At 37.8% G+C, this 22,076-nt stretch overlaps 1 protein-coding gene across 2 annotated transcripts in view; it reads right to left on the reverse strand.

The window, feature by feature from the left end:
- caln1 (calneuron 1) overlaps positions 1-22,076 on the reverse strand; it is a 110,600-nt gene that overhangs the window by 82,768 nt on the left and 5,756 nt on the right. For both annotated transcript variants that reach the window (XM_038285965.1, XM_038285964.1), the window contains exon 2: positions 9,062-9,183. In XM_038285965.1, the coding sequence (XP_038141893.1) occupies positions 9,062-9,176 (115 nt within the window). In that variant the 5' untranslated portion in view covers positions 9,177-9,183. The remainder of the gene's footprint in view (positions 1-9,061; positions 9,184-22,076) is intronic.

The following is a 22,076-nucleotide window of genomic DNA, read 5'->3' on the forward strand; positions in this document are numbered from 1 at the left end:
TTAATACTTAAGGCTACAGTGTGTAATAATTACAGGGATATACAGTCAGAAATGTAATATATTATACATAACTATGTTATTTATCATCATCTACGAGCTCAGCCTCTTAACCTTAATATTTGCGTTGCCTTAGAATTCGTTATTTATAATTACATAGGAGCGGGTCTCGCAGCCATGGAGGCAGACATCTTTGCGCTACGGCAGCGCAGAGCCAACAAACTAGCGATTGCGAGATCGCCCATTACGCTCCAAAGTAACTATGGCAAGTTGAGAGAGATGAACTGAGACGGTACTGAAATCTATACCCTACACAGACTAATGAAATACTATCTGTAAAATTATCTATGTAAACAAACCTCATCACTTGAGAAGGTAGGTGATGCGGACGTCGTGGAAGACATTTTGTCCCGTAACGCTCGCCGTACTGTTGGGGGGGAGAAGCGGTGGGGGGGAGATGTTCATGTTGCTGCAGTCTGCAGTCTGGACATTAGATGTCGCTGAAAATTACACACTGTAGCTTTAAATTATTCACATCCAGACAATGTTAGTGACAGTGAATACAGAAAAGTATCATATAATGACTGCATTTATTAGTGAAAAAGGGAAAGAATATTCAAAGTTGGCCATTTTTTTTAAAGGTAACTGTTCCCTTAGATTGGTGCCCAAAACCTAATAGACACTGAAACCAGGTTAGGATCAACCAATACTGATCACAATGAACCTAAATCTATATTTTCCAAATAAATCGGAGCAGACAGTCATGAGGCCCTTACCAGTAAAGCTACACACATACCTATTGATTCATCTGTGCTGTTTAAATGAATGCATGGTTCTCCATAATACATACATAGAATGTGTTGAGCAGTCAATTTTTATCTTTAGAGACTCTTCGATAGCAGCAATGACAAACTCCTCCCAATAAATTAAAAAAACGAATTCTCATAAGAGCAATAATTGTTTATTCGTCCTCCATGACTGTAATGTATTATTATAAAGAGTTAATTGTGGTATTTTTGTAGTCACTTTTTTGTAACTGCTAATTTTAAAATGTAAAAGTAGGATATTCTTCTTGAAAGTATTGTATCATTGCTGCCACCCTCTGGTTTAGAAAGAACTACTTTTGCCAGATGGCGCCCCTGACCAAGCCTCTAGATCCGCCCCTGTTTGTACCAACATGAAGGTGAGAAAATATAAATAAATCTTCTGCCTAGTGTTAATCATTTGCCAACAGGACAGGTCCAAACTCCATTGGTATTATTTCTGCAGAGAGGACTGCCCCCTTCTCTATCCATGACTTTAGGACAAAGCAAATAACATCTCTGCTGAGCCCACTCATCCTGGTCAGAGGCTGTTCAGACACAAGCTGTCTCTGATGAAACAATAAACTTCTGATACTGAGGGTAGTCAGATAATCTGCTAGAAACAAATCTGTCTCTTTGCACTATTGCAACGTGATTTCTCTTTATTTACTTTGAATTATAGGTTACATATGAGCACTTATCCAAATCCCCATTATGCTTGTTGGGTTCGCTCCCTTTCCTCCCCTCTAAGTATTCCCTATACATCTTGTGGTTGTTGCTTGGAAAACGGAAGTCAGGTTTCTTTTTATGTGCACAAAAACTTGCCAAGTTGATTTTGAAACCCCAAAAGAAAGTGTAGGCCACAGTGGATGGCTCTGAGGGCCAGATTCGTCGGGTAATTATGTAATACATAGCATTGCTCCATGGTCTGTTTGAAATGGAAGACTCCTCCTTATGCGGCAGGCAAATACAACCGTGTTTTAACCCGTTTGGAAGGACCACGGTATCTTCTGTGGCCTTGGGTATCTCATGATTCATTGCACGCCAAGCAAGCCGACTGCTCCGTGCTCAGAGTAAAAAGGGAAATGGTGACGAACAGTGGTGAAGAGTTTAAGTGTAGTTTATTATAATACAAGTATGTGAATAATTTCATCGTAAATAAAAAAAAATGTCATTATCAATGGTTAGTGAGTCAGATATGTTGCGAGTAATGTTTGGTTTATTGAAAGGTTTTATCTGTCCCTGTGCAAATGGGTTTGACTGACATTAAAGAACAGAATCCATTATCTCTGCAGTGTATGAGCTACAAATCTGATATCTGCAATGACGGTACTGCTGCTGCTGAAGCTCCTCAGAAATGAATTTATAAAAAAGAACAGTAGTAAGTAGCTCTGCATCCAATCTTTGCCTGCTCTGAGTCAACTGTCATGGTTGCTAGGTGACAGAGAGTACACTGAGTAAGGTGCCGTGGCAGCAGGTAGAAGGCTGGGCCTGCATGGATCTATAGACCAACTCTTCCGGCCTCCCGATTTTCACGGCGTTCAAAAGACGAAGTCGCTGAAATCAAATGCAGCTGATGCCTAGTTTTCCAACTGAATCTGTTAACCTTTTCCACCTAATCTTATAAAAACAAGTACGGATGGCAAAGAGATATGACAAAAATTTAACTAATGGACTACTCTGGACAGACTGTAGAATGTTACAGAAGGAAAACAGCCTATTTCAATCGAATTGTTAAGGCATTGGTTTGTCCTTTTTTTCAGCTACATTGGTATTTCAGTGATGCATTTGTACTAAAGGAACTTTTCTACGGCGGTACGGACGTCTGGGTGGTTCATTATTCAGCTTTTTGACATTCCAAGATGGTGGGAGTGTGTAAGATGAGTCACATGTTTCATCTGCTCGACCTGTCTGTGACTGTCAGACATGTGTTAAAAATTCCTACCTCTAGTTCCTTTCATCATTCTGGCTTTGATGTATGAATTTTATCTTCCTGCTGCCCATCACTCCCTTCAATTAAGACGTGGCTGGATCTGCTCTGTCATGTTACCTGTTACTGGAAACACCAGGATGAAACCCATGATGATTTTAATCCACAGAAATAATTTTAAGGATTTTTTTTAGTAGAGGGGATTAGGATAACCGTGAATTTGAGCAAACGCATTTTAAATACCAAACAACGGGGTCTGAGTATCTCCAAAAGAGGAAGTCTTTTTAAATGGGTTTCTGATCTGCAATGATCCAAGGAGGGAACAGAGATAAGCTTGACAGCAAAGTAATGGATGAACAGCACTCCCTGATGGATGTTTGTTGCTCACCCCTGTGTTCCAATCAAACACAAAACCTCAGTATACTAAAGAAGCTAATGTTGGTTCTGAAAGAGAAAAGAAACACTTCATCTCTGTTTGATGCACTAGGGCTGCACAGCTACAGGTCTGTTATGGTACTCATTCTGACAGCTGTCCTCTACACTGAAAAAAGTGACTTTTTGGTGCAGTAAACTCTATTTCAGTATTCGTCATCATTTCTACTCTGTATTTTTAAGTTCAGTAAAAACTAGTGTACCTAACTTACAACTTGGATGTGATTAAGTAAAGGTTACTTAATATCTTCACAACTCTTATGTGTTATGGAAAGTAAAATTTTCTTGATAATGGCAAGTGAGTGTTATCTGATAATGCAGCATTAAATTCTACTTAAAAAATTTGCGTGCAAATAATTATAATATGTTTTTTAAGTGTAGGAAAAAGCAACACAAATGGGCATGGATGTAGCAGAACTGAACCAGAGAGCAATGGTAGACTGTGGTGAGGACTGATTTATTGGTATTTATATCTGCCTGATAATCATTTGATCCTAGGATGCATAAAGGAGAGAAAAAGCGGATAGCCACATCAAGATGATGTGGCTATTGTTTTGCTCGGAAGTCAGTCATTCATATAGATGTGAGTTTCACACATTTTAGCAGACCTCACACACTTGTTGGTACTCTCTAAAGGTGCATTCACACCAAACGTGATCTGGGTGTCAAAACACTCAAACGCCAAAATTTTGACGCTGGGTCAAACTCTGGTCACGATGCTTTTGGCACTTCAACGCTCTGGTTGTTTACCTGCTTTGTTCTGTAGCTACAAGCAGAGAGCAGCTTGGCTTTACTTACTTTGGTGAGTGGGAAAATTTGTTTCCACATGTTTTTAAGCAAGAAAGTCCACCCCAAAAAATGAATCTGTGTAGTCCGTTTGTCAGGATTATAATCCTGCTAAAATATGCAATTCTTGCATACTGGCGGAGGACTGCAGTGCTGGAAATCCCCCCTGAAAGCTCTCTGCATTGGTCAGCCTACTGATGATTTCTCGCTGCCGTTTGTTGTGATTGGGAGCCCCAGAATACACAATCTCTTTATATATATATTTTGTCAAGAGGTTAGAACATTTTTAGTTAATTTGTATATTTATAAACTCTTTTCCCACTTTAAAAGAAAAATGTTTTAGTGTGATAATAATTATCAAAGCTTGCTCTCTTTTTCTTGTACATAATCCATTCTACCGTTTTTTTTTATTTGGAATTTAACCCCTTAATAATTATTTATTTTTCTTATGCAGACAGCTCTGTAGAACAGCTTGCATTGCAGAGTCTGTCTCCCAAAAAGAACTCCTTGATCAGCTTTTCTGATTGGTTGTCTCTGCAGCAAAAGTTTACATTTCTGAACTCAAGCGTTGAATTCTCGGATGCTCGGAGGCCAGAAAGCTAGAAAGCTCTTGATGAGGTCCCCAATAGACTTTTCATGTAAGTCAGATGCTTTGGCCCCCGTAACGACTTCAGTGTGAAAGCACTATAATGGCTGCTGTAGCTTTTTGCTTTTGGTTTGGGGAAGACAAAACATATTAAAGCTGTTTTCATGACAATCAAATTTCCCAAATCTCAATCTGGTTGAGTATTTGTAGGATGTGCTGTATAAACATTTCAGATCCACTGAAGCACCAGCTCACAACTTAGGGGACCTTAAGTATCAGCTGCCAAAATCTTGGTGACAGATACCACAGCACAACTTTAGTGGAGTCCATGCCTCCATGGGTCAGGGAGGTACTCGACGGGTCAGGGATGTAACAAAAAAGGAAGTGTAACACACTGTTGGCCAGATGGTGATAATGATTTGCATGACCAATCCCTATTTAAATCTAACAGACCAGCTGTGCTTCTAGTTTCAACAGCAATGTCAGGGAAATATTTAGAAGTTCTAACATGCATTGGCTATTCAGGTCTTTTATATTTAATTTCTGCTTAAGTTATGCTACGAAATCCCCCGAAAATTCACGAAATTTTGCCATATTTTTATATGTTGATATATTGACGCGGTATCGATCTGTTTTACTAACAAAATCTCACAAGAATTAGCAAAATATCACGAGAGTTTGTAACAGAACGATGAAATTTCACGAGATTTTGAAAGTAAAATAGATCGATACCGCGTTTTTAAAAATCTATTTGATATCAGCATATGAAAATATATTTGAGTATATCATTTTTCAAAGTGTCAGAAATGGATAACAAAACTGCTATTTTCAATGACTACTTAGCTTTAACATCAGTATCGATATCGGTTATCGGCTACACGAGTTTTAAAATATCGGCATATCGGATATCGGCCAAAATCCCAATATCGTGCATCCCTAGTGTTAATGTGCTTTATTTCATGAGGATGTCCCAGCTGTTGAGCCCAATCTGTGTCCATTCCACTCTGGAGCCGTACTGTGTATGCAAAATCCCTATTCAGGCTTGGGGCTTCATGCATTAAAGCCATCAGCAAGAAAGTAGAGCCCTGGGGTCACAGCCAGGGGTCTATTGAGCATGGGCTGGTCGTTAAGCTGGCTTCTCGCTGCTGATTGGCAGAACACGCCATAAGATTTGAATGACAGTGGCCAAACAGACGGAAACTTTTACTCATGAAACAAGACGAAAAAGGTGATCTTTCACTCTCAAAAGTTGTCTTGTGATGAAATCTTGCAATGGTTTGTGGAGTTTATTATTTCACAACAGCTTCTCACCTGTTATAGTAATGTGTGTTATGCGCTCATCATATTTTATTGCAATATGTTACGTTTGGATTTGACTAAGAGCATTGAGCCTCCCATGTTTCAAGGACCACTGGCATTTGTCCTCAATAAAATTACATTCCTAGAGCTTGACTTTTAACCCCTACAGTAGCCCTGCTGAAACTATTTAGTTTTCCTCTATAAGGGATTATAAAATGTATCTTATCTCTATAACACTATTTGTATGGTTGTTAAAGATCCTTATTTAGACAGTAAATCAGACAAACACTCCCTTCATTTCTGCCACCTTCTCTCCTTTAGATACTCTTATGGTGCATTCACACCAAAATAAATTTTTTGAGCATCAGGGGTGTCCAGCTGCACACAAGGTCTCTGGGGGACAACCTTCAAGGGGCGTTGAGAGTCCTGAAGCACATTCTTAGCATTTTTAGCGTTTAAGCTCATTCATAGCAGCAGACAAAGAAGTTGGAAAATTTGAACTTTTGGCAGCTTGAAATGGAACATCAAGCAGTCAGAGAATCTAAGGAAGGACCTGTCTGGGAGATCTGCATCATTGATGATCTCTCCTCCCACAGAGCGGCTGCTTAAAACTATGGAAAAGAAGTATGTACAGTACACAAGTGGGAAAAGAAATTCCACTGGTATTACCTCAAATGAATTTATTTTTGTACTTTAATTAAAAATATTACCAGGCGAAAAGTATTACAGATACACCCTGCAACAAAAAAACATAGTAGCCAAATAGTTTTCTTGTAATGAAACAGGCCATTTACAGTATATGGCAAACAATAGAAAAGATGCACAGGCTTTTAGAAATGTAAGAAATAAACTAATGATTGTTCTTTGACAGAAGAAAAAGCAGATCTAGTGTCCCCAACTGTTGTAGCTCCAGAGGTGTCAAGTAACTAAGTACAAATACCTCATTAATGTACTTAAGTACACTTTTTAGGTATCTATACTTTACTCCATTACATATTTTTCTTCCTACTTCTGAATTCTAATCATTACATTTTCACACGACTATCTGTACTTTCTATTCCTCATATTTTTAAAACAAACATTTTACTCGTTACTCTTGGCTTCGGTTTAATGTTCAGTGTCTAAAGTTTGTTACTTACAGTGCCATCTGGCTGTTTTTTAAAGGTTACTTTATACTTTTATACTTTCAGTAGTTTTTGGAGCACATACTTTTTCACTTTTACTTGAGTAAAGAGGTCAAGTTGATACTTCAACTGCAGTATATATACTTCTACTTAAGTAACAAATGTGTGTACTTTTGACACCACTGTGTAGCTCATAGATTGGCAGGATTAACTTGTCTGATCTAACTGTTGAATGACTGATGAAATGTTGCTATCTGCAGCTTAGATTGATTATTTTCAGGGAACCATTCTGGTCCCCAAAGTACTTTCACCTTTAACCTTGGAGTGGTAAATGTCTGGTTGCAGTAAGGATGCACACAGAGGGCCCAATCAGATGATAAAACAAAAAGGAGTGTCAAACAAACATGCACCACCTGAAAGGGGGTCCCATAGGTCTCTGCTATAGTTCCTATTGATTGGCACTGCTGGAATTCCTCTGAGTCTGCAGCAAACGAAGGGCCCATTGCTTCAGAGTCAGGTGTCATTAATCTGTGGTTCTGCAATTTCTGTTCTAGGAAACGCGGGATTGCTTGATGGCCACCTGGAGTATAAGTTTAACTTTTTGTTATGATTCAAAACATTAAATTATCTCCTATGAATAATGCTCATCAGTGTGATGGATTTCCATACAAGGCTAAGATTTCTCCAGGGTTCTTGTAGCCATTTACATAACAGAAGCATCAAAACAGCACTGTGACACCTCTGTAAGAAGTCACCTGCCATCAACCACAATACACGTTATCTTATTTTTGTCCTATAGAAAATAGACAGAAGTAAATAGTTTGAAGCACCAGAGACTCTGTTCTCCTTTCAGCCCTTTCAAACCAATAACGCATCTATTTCACACCTTCAGGCGTATTGTGATGCCATCAATCCAACATGAAGTATACGGTAAATGCTTCTACAGTAATTATACTGTTGACATGAAGCAATTAGCCAACCAGAGTGTTTTCAAATGGAACCCATATGAATCCTCTTCACTACCAACATTTTCTTACCTGCCAAATAACACAAACCCATTCAGACACGAAGTGAGAAATTCATATTTTGCAGGTCCCTTCATGCATATTAAAGCTTGACCCTGACAGAGTATCTGGCCATTACCATGCACGGGGCTGCCAATTTTCCAGGCGGCAGCTTAATGCTGCATCAGTGGATTAATATTTTCGGAATGAGGGGGCAGTCTAGCTTTCTAGCTGCCTGTGAGGGTGCTGCTGCTGCTGACTCCAGCAGACTGTTATTGATCAGGTTTATGTTGTACAGAGCCGAGTGATTAGTCCCAGACAGGCTCGAAAACAAAAGGTTTATAAAGAGAGAGACAGAGAGAGAGAGAAAGCAACAAAATAGAAATTATACGGTAAGACATTATTATCCGTGTGAGCAAATTAGCATTACAAACAAAGCAAGACAGGTTTATGTTACATCATTCATAGATTACCTCCATAGCTTATAGTTCCCCCAATTTGACCTTTAAAATACAAAACAAGTTCTGGATCTAGGACATAGCTTGTGGCTACTGCAGGTTTGGCACTTTGCAGAAAAGCAAAGGTTATTTCAACAAAGTAACAACTTATTGCCCCACAGAAATGCATGTACTTCCCAGTCTTCTGGCCAAATAAAGTTATATTTATTTCTTTAAACTCAACATTCTTGCAGCTTTTCACTGTCAGGTAATCCTGTTCCTTAGGATTTTGTTGTAGCTTTGATCCTAACCTGGCACGAAGTGTAGCAAAGCAGATAACATTTTGGTTTATGTTAATTAGTATGCAACGTTACATTTCAGGTCAAGCAGTTTTCCTAAAAGTGTTTTTGTTTTTGACAGAAAATACGAGCCTGAGCTACCCTGCAACAATAAATGTGTTGCAAATTGGTCAAACTGTTACAAAAGCAGCCTTTGATAACAAAAACATATCACCTTATTATCCCCCAAAAAACAATGAAAATGACAAAAAATATCCATAGACTCACTAGAAGGCACTAAATAAATCTGTCCTGAAGCAAATTCATCAGGTTGATCTTTACATAATGTTAAAAGTTTATAATGTTTATAATTAAAAAGTTTTACCATCGAGCTCCTCAACAGATATGGTGGCCAGAACATCGCTGTCGCTGTCGGACAGCGAACGGCTCAGGTAGTTCCCCTTGTAGAGCAGGCCTGCCGTCACATGGTGGAACGGCATCTTCTCTCTGACAGACAACACAAAGACATGTTAAAATGGCTGTGAGCACATTGAGTGCCATGAAAATGATCAATACGGCATCGTTTTTTTCAACATTTTATCTCTTCCTAATCATTAATGTGTATAAGGCCGGGTGAGATTTCTATTCATTTTATGAAATTTTACACCATATTGATGATTTTTTTTTTTTAGGAAACTACCTTTCATATAGTTTTTCTCTCACAGTTTTCTCTATTTGGCCTGTTTATCTTGCCAGAAACCTGACAGAGTTCCCTGCCCCTGCTCCATAAAAGCATGCCATCAGCATTATTCTGTCACTACCATGTTTCACCATGGTTATGATGAGTACGGGATTATTAAGAGTAAAAGTTTAGGGTTTTTCTGCTCTGACCAAATGTCCTCCTTCTTGGTTTTTTTGTGTCCCCTACATGGCTTGTGGTAAACTACACCCAGGACTTATTGCATCTTTCTTTTAGAAATGCTTTTCTTCTGGTCCATCTAAAAAGGCTGGGTTTGAAGGCTGTATGACTGATATCCCATACACAGATCTATTTTACAACTCCTTTAGAATTTATCCCTTAATGCTTGACCTCTTTCTGATTAATGTCTGTGTTTCCTTGCCTGGGGTTTTTGGTGGACCACTATGTCTTGCAAGATTCACATTTGTCCTACTGTGGTAAATGTTCCTATCTTAATGAACAGCTCTGGATGATTATTTTGTAGCCTAATGCTGCTTTAAACATCTCCACCCCGTACTAAAGCATTTTTAAGATGTACAAGCTGCCTTAAGTCCATAAATATTTTTCAGCCAACCTGCTATTTGAGTGAAGTAAAAAAAAAGACAAATCATAATAAATAACAGCAAGGTGAGGTAAGGCACCAAGGTGAAGCAGCACCTTGGTGAAAAAAACATCAGCATCCAAGGGGCACTGAAACCCACAGATGAACTATTAACTAAATGAGAGGCAAATATTAAGGAAGACTCTTAAGTTGAGACGAAAAGCTTTGTGTGTAAGTGTATGAGCACCGGAGAGTTCATGCATGTATTGTGTGTAAATGAGTCTGAACTAGCAATTAATTATTCAATAAACTGAAGCTCAAGGGCACAGAGGGAAAGTTAAAGCACTAGAGTAGAGATGAGTGTGATTCTGCTTTTCTTATGGATGGACTTCTCTAGTTTAATTTATTCAAACGAAAAATTATACCAAAGATACAATTTAAAACTTCTGTCTTAAAGTATTCAAATATAATACAGATCAAGATGATTCAAAGGAGAAAACTAGTAAATTCTCAAAGGTACTGTTGTTTCCTGTGCAGTTCAGATGCTTGTTTGCCATCTGTCACTATGTTAGCCATCAATATACTCAGGTTGAACCCTGCCTTTCACTCAGTGGCTGCAAGATATTAGAGACATCCCTGCATGCCCCTGAACAGCATCAAGGGGGTACAGATAATGGATAAGATGCTAAGATGATAAAACTCCAGCTGCTAAAAAGGCATAAGCTATTAATCAGCCAAAGATCCCTCAGCTCGGCTTAAAAACGCTGCTTCTCACTCACATAATTAAAAATTAAGACTTTGATATTAAAGCTTTAAAATTAAATTAAATTAAAAAAATATCTGCATCATATCTGCGACAAGCTCACTGCGACAAACTCTTGCGGGAGTACAACCAGCCCTTTAGCCATTGTCTGCATGGGGAAGACACTCTCAAAATACGAAGCAACTCCAATTCTCTCTTAACCGACCTCATTCGGGTTATAGTCATTCCAAAAAGTTACAAAACAATCCACTGGACTTTGTTTCCAAGATTAAAGACGTTTGGCTTCCCATCAAGGAAGCTTTTTCATTGCAAAATGTCAGAAATAGGGTTGGGGTTGTTGGCCTTTTCATGGACAAGCAGATGGGGTTTGCAACTGACCTGACATAGGCAGGAAGGGAGGTTGTGTAGTTTTGGCTCTAGTGAAGGGGCTCTTCCATTCAGCAAGGGCTTGGAGAAGAGCTATTTTCTGTCCACGACAAGAAGAAATTGTTAAGGTGGCTGGGGCATTTGTTTACAGTCCCATCCTGCAGGTGTTCCAGGCACGTCCCACCAGGTGGAGGCCCAGGACATGCTGGAGGTACAATGTGTATTGCCTAGAATTCCTCAGGATTCCCTAAATAGAGTTGGAGGTGGTGTCTGGGAAGAGGGAAGTCTTGGCAAATCTGCTGAGCCCGCTGCTCCACCGACCAATCCCTGATCTGGGATAAACATAAAAGAATTCCTACAAGTAATTCTATGGGTTTTCTGATCCACTTATTATTATTATTATTATTGACGAGTCAGTTAAAAAGAGTTAACTCGTGGCAGTTAGGCGTTAGCTTCTTTGTATAAAACATGGATCATTCATACTTTGTTCACTCTGTCGACTGAATACATTTCCTGGAATGAATATTGGGTTTTCTTTGCCATAACAGGGTTCATAACCAATTGTTATTCTATCAGGATTAATCACATGATATTGTTTAGTATAATATATGATCTTTGTTTATTTTTGTGAATTGGTTTGAATGCATTCCAGTTTTTAGTTAGGTTTCAGTAGCTTAGTTAAAAGTTTTTGCACCTGAATCTTTTTTTACCACTAAATTCTTAGTTTTTGAATATATATATTGCTGTGAATTTATTCATTATGTAAGCAAAGGTAGCTGTTTGACCATAATGGAGCTTTGATTACACCATCATCTGTCGTCCTAACACACAGAAACTTGAACATGTGTTCACACAAAAACATATGAAAGACATGATATTTAATATGATCATATATTATAATATGTAGCATCTAATCAAAAGATATTTGATCAAATATTAGAACATGAATCTATGCAAGTGGTTAACATGAAGTAAAAATCCGAAAGAAAATGGCAAACACAGCTAATTACCTAAATTTAACCGTATGGCCATTTAAAGCAATGTTTCAGAAGTTTATTAGGTGAGGGCAGTAAAATTAGCATAATAATGCTCCAACACAGGATATTTTTGCAGTGTTAAAATAACACTGGGAAGGCATCCCACTAGGAATTGGTGCTAAATTAGAACTCTATGTAGTGTATACTTTACTCCAGCTGTTGTTGTATTAACTCTAGGAGTCAGTTTACTTTGTCACTGCATATTTTACACCATGGAAGCCATATGGCCAAATCAACACAGACCTACATCTTCTTCGACAACTTGCACAAATGAAGATGTAGGTTTTATGGAAACGATGATGCATAAGATGAGGAAATGAATGCACAGGAGAAAGTAACAGTCACACTTTCTTTTTTCCTCCAGCAAATTGATATGTCATAGAAAACTAAGTACTGTCCAATTGGCAATGTGATTTTTTCATAAGAGTTTTTACGTCTGCGTTGATAAGTTTTGCTTCAGTAATTTGTAAAATATTGGTTCTTGCAACAGGACTTAGTTTTCAAAATAGAAATATACAAATAAGAGGTTCAGATTTATTTAATTGGGATAAAGTGATAATTTATTTTAGTTTTTTTTTCTACCCATACCTGTCTATCATATATCTGCAATTGATACTAGTTGCACACTAAAATTCACTCAATCAACCCAGGAAAAATAAGACTTTAAACAGAGCCAGAGAGTATCTACATTTAAGAATATGAGAAATAAAAGGAAATTTGGTGGTAATATGTCTCCAGTCTTTTCTTTTATACTTTAAAGAGGTATCTTTGCATGGGCCACCTACGCAGTGGCTTTTTTTAGTTTGAAGATATCAGCCCACCATTACCTGTCCATTTTTCATCCTCGTCAGTTTAATAAGCACTCAAATCAAGATGCATGTATTTCCGCCTATTACGCACAGATATGTTTTGTGCATAATGTAGAGCTTTTTTTCTTTTCCTACTTCATCAATTCAGTCAGCTCTTGCTCTAAATGTGATAACAATAATGGCTTTTTTCCCAGTTAATAACAAAGCAATACATCCTATCATGCCTGCCACCCTTGCTCCTTGCTGAAACATTGATCTGAAATGTTTACCAAGAGGTAATAGTCTGAGTAAGAGATTCAAATAAGGAATAAAGAATAACAAAATGTCTAAATAAGAAGCAGCAATGTTATGCAACACTAACTTTTGGTTTTTTAATGATAAAATATGCGCTGATGTCCTCACTTTGTGTGTTTTAAGAACAGATTAAAGTCATTACAAACAGTTCAGTAACAAGCACAAGTATTTCATGGTGATTTATGGTTTCAGGTAAGGCTGAACAATTTAGTGCATTTGCAATATATGCACACACACAAAAAAAATACAATATATAAACAGCTCAATTTTTGGTCAAGTGACATTTTATGAAGTAAGATAATAACCTTCTTTCGAACAGCATAATTCTTCATGTGGGTTTGCAGGCAAACATCAGGTGAGGGAATGCTGAATATGGTGTAAATATGCTAGATATAAGTAATTTTCGTAGCAACAGAAAAGTTTTGTGAATATAGACAGTGCACAAGACAGCTTTTAAGGACATTCAAACAAGAAAAACCCTGAAGATAACTCCTGTGGTGAATGCAGAAGACAAATCAAACTAAAATTTCCATTTTGGGGAAAAATGAATAGCATTTTTTGATATTTAGCTAAATCCTGCCGCCCTAGTTTCCAGACGCTCTTTTTTAAGCCATACTTTTATTCTAAGATGTCACTTTTTGCCCTTTCCAGCTTAAACTTATTAGATAAGTTTGATCAAAATGCATTCCAAGAGTAAAAACATAAGTAGTAGTTTCACAACTTAAGACCTATGTGGTGAGATATTTGACAAAAATTACAAACCAAAGTCTCAGACGTATAGTTTGTGCAGAATAAATTGCCTTCCAATGTCTCCAAAAATGAGAGTGAATACTAAAATGATGTCACTTAATGGAACATTTCTCATTTATTTCTTAATAAAGCGTATTATGTCCAACATTGAAGTGAAATATGTCTGATATATGTCTCTTCCACACAAGCATTCTTCTGTGTTTAACTGCCCTTCTCAGCATTGGCGGGAGCAACTATTCAGTGACTGAAAGTAAACATAAAGACAAACATCATCTGTTTATCATGATGTGAGTTTTGGGATCCAGAGCTGAAAGATTTACCAGCTGTTCTTACCACTAATGTATTCATCACATCACATTTATTCACACATGTCAGTTTGCTTACAGGTTGATGCTGACTCAGCAGGTGCATGATTATTTCATCTCCATCTATTACTCCAGTCTCAAAAACCGCTGCTGCTTAAATGTCGGCTCAAACAGTATCATCTTTCATTCAGTAAGTCATTTTAGATAATTTAACCTCTTACACCCTAAGGGGGTATAAATAAATTTCTGCCTGACAAAAACACACAAAAGTAAATAACTTATAGCCTCAAAGCTATTAGATTTAAGAAGAAACTTTTGGTACGTCTGTAAAGGTAAGATGTCATAGAATGGTTTTCTGGTGTCAGCACCATTGTAGCTTTGACCCTGCCTGAAATATTAGGGACAAAATACAAAATATTTTGCATTTTTTGAACCTCGCCAAAATTTTCTTTGAAATAAACATTGCAAAACACTACCAAAATATTATTTATAGCACAAAAAAGTAGTACAGACTTTCAAATCTAAATGTGTAAAAATATACCAAATTTGGACTCAATCAGATGAATCATATTTATTTTAGAATGGTATTAGTGAGAAATTTCTTAGGCGGAGAGGCCATTTTGGCACACTTATCCATAAATGACACCAAACTGTGCCAAATATGTTTTTTACATCAATACTGGGGGTTTGGTAAAATTACGAGGTCACGTAGCAGCTGGACCCACCGGTGGGTCCGTAGGGTTCAAGGGGTTAATGATTTTCTCTAAAAGAAAATGATCAAACTTTTTGTTCATCTTCAGTCTTGTGGCAATTCACACTTCCCACTTTGCAAAATTAATACTCTAATGCTAAGAAAATCCTAAAGGCTGATGGTCGATTTTCACACCTGCTGTGTTTAAAAGTCTGTTTTTCTCCTTTGTGTGATGTTTCTCTCTAGATGTGAACACCTTTATGATACAGTTTTGCAGACCAAAATATAAAAAAATAAGATGCTTGGCAGGAAGTGGTCCAAATTGGTTTGTAATCAGCGAGAAAGTAATTCAAACCCAGTCTGACTCAACTACATGTAATATCAGTTCATTTTTCAGCACACTTTAAAATCTCATACCACTCAACACTGCTGTAAGACTGCTCCATGCTTCTGTGCAGATATGAGTAAACTAAAGTATTTTCTTGTTGCATGTGATAAAGGTCCTCACAAAAACTGATAACAAGTCATCTGGTGAGCAAGCTTTTTGGGTTGATGGACAGATTTTGTGCAGTCAAAGCAGGCCTGTGTTAATGTGAATAATGCCACTTCCTTACAAGCTTCAGCCACAAGGTCTTTGACTGGTGAGAATCTTCTGGGGTGAATTTACACACTTCTAACCTTGGTGTGTGGAACACCTATTCCCTTCACAGCACAATAGTTGGAGAAGTATATTTTTTTAATTATTTTAGTTATAAGGTACAATAATCAGATAAGTATCTGATAATTGTACCTTAGCATGAGCCAGACATGTAAAGGCTTGACTTTATTGTTAATCTATAGAGGCTTACAAAGCCACGGCATCATTTATGGCTTCATGAATTGTTAAAAGATCATAATAATCTTGTTTTTGATAAATTCTACATTTAGAGACAGAAAAAAAATAAAACTCATTTTTGTGGAAGTAACTCATTTATTGTTGTTTTTCTAACTTATCTAAAACACCGAAGGTGCAGTCTGATTTCGTCAGACTAAAGAAACTTTCATCTTTCCTTTATTAGTTTTCTGTACATGTATTTGTATAACAAAAAACAGAAACAAGTGATTAAAGAGCCGAGTAAAGAGGCGTGCTTTGGTGGTGCAGTGGTTAGTGCGAACATCCCATGTATGGAGCCCTTAGTCCTTAACGCATCTGACCACAATTTGAATCTGACCTGTGGTCCTTTGCCCCATGTCTCTCCCCCTTTCTCATACCCCCTCTCCTGTCAGGCAACTGTCAACAAAAAAAAACTACTCGGTTTGTAGTGATGCTTTTTGGTTTACTTAAAGTTCACTTGCAGTTTTCTCTGTGTAATATTAAGGTAAACTACAATAAAAGCTACAGCTTCAATTCATGAACTCACAAAAAGTGGCCTGTTAGGAAACATCCTCATAATACAGCAGCTTATATGAGACCCTGAAACTTTGCCTTCAACTTTAGGAAGTTTCTTTCTTTTAACATCATAGACTATTAAAGCTTTTTTCAGCAGCCAGGGTCATTTTAAATAGTATGAATTTATCATTGATTTACACATTCACCTGCTTTAAATTAAGCATTCTATTTTCTCCCATCATATCTATTTTAAATTAGCAACAGCAGTTTTCTAAAAAATAAAAAAGTCAAGAGTAACCCTCAAACTATTGATCACATTAAGTTTTTTTTTTTTTTCAGTGATTTTGAATACACTGTTGCTCGTTTCAGTTAAATAAAAATAATCAATCAGGGAGAGCAAACAATTAAAATAACACAGTGAAAAGCAATAGATGGATGCATACAGTGGAACATTACCAAGCTGTTATATTATATGGCCATAATTCACTATTGCATCTCTTAATAAAATTATTATTGTTGTAAAAGATTAAATGTGAGCTATTATGGTGAAAACATATAACAGTCTGTAAAGTACACAGCCTGCCTCAATCTTATCATAATGATTAAATTGATTAAAGTGTTAGTTAAATGGAAAGGATTTGACCTTCAGAATAAAAGCACTTAATCCAGGAAGTTTCACCACTGTGATCAGACATTAGCACCATAGTTCCCATTATCTGCACATTGTGATATATCAGTAAATACACTCACCGGCCACTTTATTAGGTACACCTGTCCAACTGCTCGTTAACACTTAATTTCTAAGCAGCCAATCACATGGCGGCAACTCAGTGCATTTAGGCATGTAGACATGGTCAAGACAATCTCCTGCAGTTCAAACCGAGCATCAGTATGGGGAAGAAAGGTGATTTGAGTGACTTTGAACGTGGCATGATTGTTGGTGCCAGAAGGGCTGGTCTGAGTATTTCAGAAACTGCTGATCTACTGGGATTTTCACGCACAACCATCTCTAGGGTTTACAGAGAATGGTCCGAAAAAAAAAAAAACATCCAGTGAGCGGCAGTTCTGTGGGCGGAAATGCCTTGTTGATGCCAGAGGTCAGAGGAGAATGGCCAGACTGGTTCGAGCTGATAGAAGGGCAACAGTGACTCAATTAACCACCCGTTACAACCAAGGTGGGCAGAAGAGCATCTCTGAACGCACAGTAAGTTGAACTTTGAGGCAGATGGGCTACAGCAGCAGAAGACCACACCGGGTGCCACTCCTTTCAGCTAAGAACAGGAAACTGAGGCTACAATTTCCACAAGCTCATCGAAATTGGACAATAGAAGATTGGAAAAACGTTGCCTGGTCTGATGAGTCTCGATTTCTGCTGCAACCTTTATGACCACAATGTACCCAACTTCTAATGGCTACTTTCAGCAGGATAATGCGGCATGTCATAAAGCTGGAATCATCTCAGACTGGTTTCTTGAACATGACAATGAGTTCACTGTACTCAAATGGCCTCCACAGTCACCAGATCTCAATCCAATAGAGCATCTTTGGGATGTGGTGGAACGGGAGATTCGCATCATGGATGTGCAGCCGACAAATCTGCGGCAACTGTGTGATGCCATCATGTCAATATGGACCAAACTCCCTGAGGAATGCTTCAAGCACCTTGTTGAATCTATGCCACGAAGAATTGAGGCAGTTCTGAAGGCAAAAGGGGGTCCAACCCGTTACTAGCATGGGGTACCTAATAAAGTGGCCGGTGAGTGTATATAGAAGAAGTAAGAATATGAAATAAGCAGTCAGATGCATTTCTGACCCTTTTTGAGAGGAAATCTTAAAGTTACCGTCCACTTAAAAATATATATAGTTTGTGCTAAAATTATTTTACTACCTTATGATTCATTATTATCAACAGGCAGATGAAACCTGCTTTAATTTTATTGGTCTATAATGCATTTCTCTATTCAATCAGATGAAGACATTAGCTCCTGCTATTATTCAGGGTATCTGCTCATTGTTGACATCAGTGTGAAACTGAAGGCAAAGGTCTGATTTGAAGTGACACCGTTGTTCATGGCTGTAGCAGGACCACTTTCAAATGCAGGAGCTTTATGTTGATTTAAAATGTCCTATTTTTCCATTATATGGTATAATGAGGGGGGTCGGCAACCCAAAGTATTCAAAAAGCAATACTGGACCAAAAAAAAGAAGAAAAAAAAACAAATGTAAAATTCTCATATAAGCCTCCTAAGGCAACACAGGCTCTATCAGTTTTAGCCCATTAAGCAATGACCCTGTGGGCATAAATATATAATAGGCATTCATGATTAAATGTTTATCCAGGAGAAAATGACACTCCATGTGACTACTCTGCTGTACAGTATTTTTTGCTTTAAGTTTAACTTCCCTCAAGTGTTAATGTATTATGTTTTGTTGCATTGAGGCAATTACAGAAATACAATAAAGAAATCTGATTTTTTTGGGTTGTTTTTATTTAGAGGATTTGAAAAAAATGGAAGAGAGTTCACATACCTGCAAAAGAGCGCTGTTTGATTTATTTCCCATGCTTTATTATTTCTCGGGTTGCAACAAAACTAACAGCAGTAGTGGAGTTCCGAGATTCAATCCACTTCTTAAATCTTTCTTTGTGCTCCTCTAATTTATCCCGAAGTTCTGCAATCACACTTTCCCCCCAACTTCCAACTTGGTGGTCGGCTGCATATTTAGCATGCCTTCCCTGGAAAGGCCTTTCCAAATTATTAATATATTTTATTTTTTGACAACTGTTCATTTCAAAGCAAACATGCTGGCAATCCTTCCGCATTGGTAATGAAAGGTTTGGTCCATTCTTCCCTGAATCTTCTCATCAGCTATCTTGATTTTTTTCCCTTTGGGATCCATGTTCCCAGACTCATCCACTGTGTTGTTTTCAACAGCCACCTACCTGGCACTGCATCACTCTAAACATGTGTTGCATGGGGGGCACTTAAGAGCTACATATGGCTTTGGAGCTGTGGGTTGCCAAACCATAATGTATCTTTGTGCGTTGACCCAAAACTGTCTTATGGTAAAGGTCATGTAAAATGCTGACCACATGTTTAGAAAGCAGCGTGTTCGCATTTATGAGAGGCCACAAAGGTCACTAGTGCAAAGAATATTACTTTTAACTAAAACCCTTGAACCCAGAATGCTCCCCTGGCGGCACTTAGTGTGTGCAGCCCACTGCTCCCGGAGGGCGTGTGATAAATGCAGAGAGAGTATTTACACACTGTGTGACAACTGAAGGAAATTAAAGGGCCAATATGGTGCAAAAATCTGAGGCAGTTGTGGTGTGATACAGCTGCAACATGGAAACATCCAGTCAATATATGATTCTCTGATGTTGACAAATAGATCGGAGAATGAAAACAAATTAATGTAAATGATGGAACAACCATGAAACATGCTCTACAATTGGCAACGTCTGGCCAAACTAAAATCAGCATCTGCATTAATATCAGCAAACGAAAGCATCAACTACTTAAATATTTTCAAGGCTATTTTCACATCACACCAGTTGGCACAGCTCCTTAAGCCTTTACTGAGTGTGGAAACTGCAAATCGGACCCCTTGCATTTTGGATCATGTGTATCTTAGACTACAATCACACTGCAGGCTTTAATGCTCAATTATGATTTTTTTTTGTGAAATCTGAATCCTTTGCATGGTTGTTCACATTTCCTCATGATTGCGACTTGTATGTGATCCCCTGTATGAACTGCCGTCACAACAGTCGTCACCAGCGAGCGTGCTCTGTTTAAAACGTGGATGATAGTGCTGGAGCACATCTACCGATCTTTCATTTCTTTCCCAACCTCAGCCAGAGCATCAACAACTCAATCTTTTCAAGAGGTTTGAAAATAAAGACTTCACTCCGCATTATCGTCCTCCATGGTTGTGGTTTTTCTTGCTGTATTCTGCATTGCAAGACACAGAATAGGGACCTTTGTTGAGTATTAATGGCGTTCAGGTCAGATGAATGTGACCTGGCTGTTGAGACTCAGTTCGCATTTGAAAAGGTCAGATACGTATCGGATTCAGGACCACATAGCCAAGTGGCCTGAGTCGCACTGGAAAAAATCAGATCTGTGTTGTTCAGACAGCCATGAAAAGATCAGAGCCAGGTCGCATATGGGCAAAAAAATCGGATTAGGGTCACTTCAGGCTACAGTGTGAACCAAGGCTGGGCGATATAGAAAAAAAGCTTATCGATAAAAAAAAAATGCATATTGATCGATATCGATAATTATTGAAAAGATTTGAAACCATATTTTATGTGCAGCTCTGCCTGGATTTTTTATTATATTGCTAAATGATTTAATTTTAATAAAGAACACAAACACAGACTTCCAATTAAATCTTTATTTAACCAACTATTTTAACCATAACAGAATTGTTTTAAAGAAAAATAACTTAAAAGACCTGAGTTATGTTATTAAATACTGACAAAGAATAAACTAAAGTGACCAGAAAAGTGACCAAAATAAATATAACAAATAAATAAATGGACGCCCCCCCGCCCCGCCCGCATTCTTCTAAGCTTAGTTTCCTGCTTTAACCTGAGTTATTACTTTGAAGTTTCTGGCCCCTCAGCATTTTTTTCTCAATTCTTAGAACTACGTGGGAAACTGCCCAGAACTTTATATATATATATTTTCCCTAAATTCCCGAAGATTCCTCGGAGGAGAGCCGCGCCGGGGCCTACACAGCTCGTACTCCTGCGGGTGTGAGCGGTTGAGATGGTAAAAAAAAGTTGGTTGTGTTATCAGACTTCGTTTTCACTGGTTCCCTACACATTTTCCAGATGACTGTGGTTTGTTTTTTGTCCGACTTGCCATGACCGAAATACTGCAAAACTGGCGAACTACAAAAACCCTTCTTTGGAACAATTTCCTCCGCCTCTCCTTGCTGCACAGCTTCATGTGCTCTGTGTTGTGGTTTGAGAGGGCGGCGCTTGGTGACGGCGTGCCTGGGTCCGCGATTGTGATTGGTTGGGAGGAAGTAGTGACTAGCATCAACCTACATGCTAGGCTACAATGAGAAGGAAGGAAAACTGCGTTTTTTTTATCGAACTTTTATCGACCCGATTTTTTTCTATTGCGCCACACGTCTATCGATTGATATATATCGTTATTGAATTATCGCCCAGCCCTAGTGTGAATGTAGCCTTAGTATTCCTCTAGACTCTGGTACCTTTTTTTCAAAATCTAATGTAAACTTCAATGTCATCGACAAAGAGAACTATAAGTTATACATTAAATTTACTCCCATTGTTTGAGCACCAGCTTCTTTATCTATGAGCTATATATGTCAACAATCAGATTATATATATATATATATATATATATATATATATATATATATATATATATATATATATATATATATATATATATATATATATATATATGATATGAAACAGAATGTGTTTATTTTTATTGAAATTATGTTTTCATTTATTGTGATTAGTTTAAAAAAGCACCCACTAATTTATTTCCAAATAAATATTAGCTGAAAATTCTGAATTCAGTACATGATCAAGCGGGAGATATATCTCTCTGAAAAACTCTAAAATTTCACTGGTTTCCATGTTTTTTTATAGACATGGTTTGTAGAATGTTATTTGTAAAATTATATTGCCAAAGTATTTGTTTGTCTCCACTTAATTGTGATCTTAAAGGTCCAATGTGTTCATACTGT

The sequence above is a fragment of the Cyprinodon tularosa genome, unplaced genomic scaffold (assembly GCF_016077235.1).
Source record: "Cyprinodon tularosa strain WSP-4 unplaced genomic scaffold, ASM1607723v1 ctg218, whole genome shotgun sequence".
Lineage (NCBI taxonomy): Eukaryota > Metazoa > Chordata > Actinopteri > Cyprinodontiformes > Cyprinodontidae > Cyprinodon > Cyprinodon tularosa.